The sequence below is a fragment of the Poecilia formosa genome, unplaced genomic scaffold, assembly GCF_000485575.1.
Source record: "Poecilia formosa unplaced genomic scaffold, Poecilia_formosa-5.1.2 Scaffold197, whole genome shotgun sequence".
In the NCBI taxonomy this organism is placed as follows: domain Eukaryota; kingdom Metazoa; phylum Chordata; class Actinopteri; order Cyprinodontiformes; family Poeciliidae; genus Poecilia; species Poecilia formosa.
The window spans coordinates 62,657-67,070 of NW_006800136.1; the positions used below are offsets into that span (position 1 = coordinate 62,657).

General features: G+C 38.8%; 1 protein-coding gene across 1 annotated transcript in view; it reads left to right on the forward strand.

The window, feature by feature from the left end:
- The first annotated feature begins 1,128 nt into the window (after positions 1–1,128).
- The window catches only part of LOC103148087 (extracellular calcium-sensing receptor-like), a 4,056-nt gene continuing 770 nt past the window's right edge, over positions 1,129–4,414 (forward strand). The window contains exons 1-8 of the mRNA XM_007566713.2: positions 1,129–1,412; positions 1,764–2,058; positions 2,166–2,455; positions 2,631–2,926; positions 3,385–3,584; positions 3,682–3,903; positions 3,989–4,112; positions 4,193–4,411. Of these exons, the coding sequence (XP_007566775.2) occupies positions 1,255–1,412; positions 1,764–2,058; positions 2,166–2,455; positions 2,631–2,926; positions 3,385–3,584; positions 3,682–3,903; positions 3,989–4,112; positions 4,193–4,411 (1,804 nt within the window). The 5' untranslated portion in view covers positions 1,129–1,254. The remainder of the gene's footprint in view (positions 1,413–1,763; positions 2,059–2,165; positions 2,456–2,630; positions 2,927–3,384; positions 3,585–3,681; positions 3,904–3,988; positions 4,113–4,192; positions 4,412–4,414) is intronic.

Below are 4,414 nucleotides of genomic sequence, written 5' to 3' on the forward strand. Positions count from 1 at the left end.
CTGATACTGTGTATATTTGCTCCAAAATGTTACATTATTTTGTTTCAACCAGAGAAGAACACTAAGAAATATTTAATGAACAAAAGTTAAGTATCCCTTTTAAATTATCTGGAAGCAATATGGTTGAGTTGTTTATGTTATGATAATTCATGGCAATATATCAACTAGCATTTACATTTGTAAGCAATGTAAATGTTAAAGTCTTTGTTTTTTTTTCTCCATATATGTCTGAATTTACTGCTGTTGATCATGACTTGTACTTAAAAAGAACAACCGACACCTATGTACAAAATGTACCAAGGCTAAACATCAGCTGTTTGCTTAAAACATTAAGCCATAATCCTCAGAAATACAATAAAGACTTGAAGTCGTCACTATGTGTAATGGATCTGTATTACTTATGACTTTTTGAAATAGGTGAACATTTTTACAGTATTTTGACTCTTTTGATATATCAATGTATGTCTTTGACCATGGAACACTGCATATTTTTGATTATTAAATAAAGAAGATATTGTCTGATATATTAACAAAACTTAAATCTGCCAGGGGTATGAATAATCTTGGGATTAACTTTATGCAACTTGGCCACAATTGTCAAACCTCTTTGACACAAAAAGGTTCATCTCGAATTTTAACCCCTTACAAGGTACATTTGGCATTTGATGGTTTATCAAAATTAAAGCAAAACGCTAAAAGAAAAACCCTCAATTGTCTGAAAATGAGCAATGCACATAAAGCAGTAGGTACATACAGTAATACCTGACTACTTTTTAAACTAACAATGTGAAGCACATGAAAAAAAATAAAAAGAATAGCTTCACAACTTGTCAGAAAACCTTTGCACTGTCAGACTTAAAGTTTTATGCTAAGAATCTTAAACCTCACAAAGCAGCGACATGTTCATAAAACTAAGGTTCAGCGACATGCAGATCTGATTAGTGTTAATATCTCAACAGCAAAGCAAAGACGTAAGTAGAAAAAAAACTCAAACACGAAGGTCGTCCAATTAAAACCCTGGATCTCAGCCTGTTGTGCATCGACATTCACTCCGGTCTCCTGCGACAAACAACAAACGCTACATAGAAAAGCTGAAACACACCTTCATTCTCTTCAGGGATGGGAGCCTCGGCTTTGTGTGTTGGCCTGGCATTGGCTCTAAGTCTGCTTGATGTGAACACGATTGTTGGTCTTGTTGAGTCTGTCAGTAGCCCGGAAAAATCAGCGGGTCTTCCATCCAGCGATGCTGGTTTGATGGCTTCAGTGTGCACCCAGCAGGGTGCCGCTCATACGCCTGCGTTCTCTGTGGATGGGGACTACATCATTGGAGGCGTTTATTCTATCCACCACAACATGCACACAGTGGACAACAACTACAACACAGCGCCTCGGATTCAGAGCTGCACAGGCAGGTTAGTAAGTGAGGAGGTGGAAATGATGTTAAATTCTGGTTAAATTATTATTTTTTCTCCCCCCATTGCAGCATCAGCTATTGCTTATTTTATATTGTATAAATATGCATCACATGTATTTTCTTATTTTAAAATGATGGCTGTTCTATCAAAGCTGCATTTTTTTCTTCCTTTAAAACAAAATGCTTATGAACATTTATTTTAAATGGAGAAATAAATACATTAAGACTGACGGTTATAATTATTATGACGTTTACATTGTTTTAAACTTTGCAATGACATGTATTAGTGTGATGTTTTGTAACAGTATACTAATTGTCCTTGTTCTCTGTATTTCTGCTGTGTGTGCAGGGTGGATGCCCGTGGTGTGCGCCTCACTCGAGCGATGATCTTTGCCATTGAGGAGATCAATAACAGCACAGAGCTGCTGCCAGGAGTCAAACTCGGGTATCAGATCCACGACTCGTGTGCCTCCGTACCGGTGGCTATGCATGCAGCCATTCAGCTGCTAAACGGCAATGACTCTGTGTTTAAATCGGGCAACAACTGTTCTCACTCTGGTGTGGTGATGGCTGTCGTTGGTGAGTTTGGATCCACGTCGTCCATGAGTATATCACGTGTTTTGGGACCGTTTAACATTCCCCTGGTAAATAATTTCAATTTTTGCAAACTGAAACATTCTGCTTCTTTGATTATTTTCATGAGCTTCATTGTTTTTGTTTTTTTGTGTGTTTGTTTGTTTTCTTTTTGTAGGTGAGTCCCTACTCCACGTGTGCCTGCCTGTCAGATAAGAAACAGTATCCGACGTTTTTCAGAACCATCCCCAGTGACCAGTTTCAAGCTGATGCTCTGGCCAAGCTGGTGAAACACTTTGGCTGGACTTGGATCGGAGCCGTTCGGTCGGACTCGGATTATGGAAATAACGGCATGGCGGCCTTTCTAGAAGTCGCACTGCGAGAGGGGATCTGCATGGAGTACTCTGAAGCCTTTTATCGGACCGACCCACGCAGCAAAATCCAAAGAGTCGCTGATATTATCAGAAGGTTTCTGTATGGCCTACATATGTGCCTTGCATTGATGTGCATCATCAAATCAGATAAATATTATATTAAACTAAATTATTTCTTTTATTATGATTGATTTAAAAAAAAAAAGCTATTGATGCAAATTAATGCAATGATGCATTAATTTGCATTGATGCATTTTATGTCTCTCCAGATCAACATCAAAAGTTGTGGTGGCTTTTGTGGCAATTGGAGACATGAAGGTCCTGTTAGAGGAGCTGGCTCAGGAGCCTCCTCCGCCTCGCCAGTGGGTTGGAAGTGAGGCCTGGATCACCGAACCACAACTGCTGAGCTACACTTTCTGTGCCGGGGCCATCGGAGTTGCCATCCAGCAATCTGTCATCCCCGGCTTTAGAGACTTCCTGCTGGATCTCTCTCCCTCTGAAGTGCGCGGCTCTTCAGTGCTGACTGAGTTCTGGGAGGATGCGTTCAACTGCAGCCTGAGAGAAAGTGAGTTGTTGTTTTTGTTGTTGCTGTTTTTGTAATAATGAACATATTTGAAATCCCAAAAGGTCCATTAAGTTGCTTGCTTCTTTTTTTTATTTATTTATTTTTTTTTTATGTAGATTCTCTGTGTTGGAAAAACGTAGCATAACATAAGTGAAGTATGAGAATGTAAAATAAGGCATGTCAATGCAAAGGTTTTAACATGTGTGGAAGGTTCATATAGTAAATGTAAATACTATAAACATATCAAATGCAAAACATATACATCAAGTCATCCTGCGAGAAATGATGTGATCTACATATGCTACAAGTCACAAGGAAGTCAAAGACTTTTGTGTCATGAATATGAATGATTTCGATTTCATTCTTCAGTGTATTCAACTATGCACAACAAAAAAAACAGACAAAAACTCTTTTTTTAAGAGTCATCATTCTGAATCTTTTTTTTTTTGTATTTTTAGGCAATTATACATCCAAAAGAACGTGTAATGGACAAGAGGACTTGACGACACTCCAGAGTCCGTACTCTGACACATCTCAGCTGAGGATAACGAACATGATGTACAAGGCTGTTTATGCAATAGCGCATGCTATTCATAATGCATTGTTTCAAAATGTGAATTTCACCCTTTTTCAAACCCAAAAGCTGGAGTCAAAAGAGGTCTGGGAATCAAACACGTCACTGAACTGAAATATCAATCTAATGAAAAATGCTTTACTTTAAATCTTCTAATCTCTGTCGCTTTGCAACTCAACAGGTTTTTACTGAGCTTAAGCAAGTTAACTTTTCCCAAAATGGTTACCACGTGTCATTTGATGGGAATGGGGATCCAGTGGCTTTTTATGAACTGGTGAACTGGCAGAAGAGTGAGAGAGGAACAATTGATCCTTTAACTGTGGGGTTTTATGACGCATCACTGCCAGAAGGCCAAAAGTTTCTTATCAACAGGAAAATAACTTGGGTCGAAGGTGGCACTCAAGTAATGATAAGTGTTCAAGCAATACAAATCTGTTGTGCTACTTCTGAAATTATTTTGCTCATATTTGCACATTTTTCTGTCTCAGGTTCCAGTCTCCGTTTGCTCAGAGAGTTGTCCTCCAGGAACTCGTAAAGTGTTGCAGAAAGGAAAACCAATCTGCTGCTATGACTGTATACCATGTCCTGAAGGAGAGATCAGTAATATGACAGGTAGAATCTATTTTTTTATCATTCAAATCTTAACCATGATATACTTAAATACTAATAACATATTATAATGTACTTGTTAGATTCTCCTGATTGCTTCCCATGCCCCAGAGAGTTCTGGTCTAATTCAAACAGAGATGTTTGTTTCCCCAAACCTGTGGAGTTTCTTTCCTTTGATGAAATTTTGGGAAGCATCCTGGCCGTTTTCTCTGTTGGTGGAGCCGTTCTGGCCATCATCACAGCAGTAACTTTCCTCCATCACAGAACCACTCCGATTGTCAGAGCCAACAACTCTGAGCTGAGCT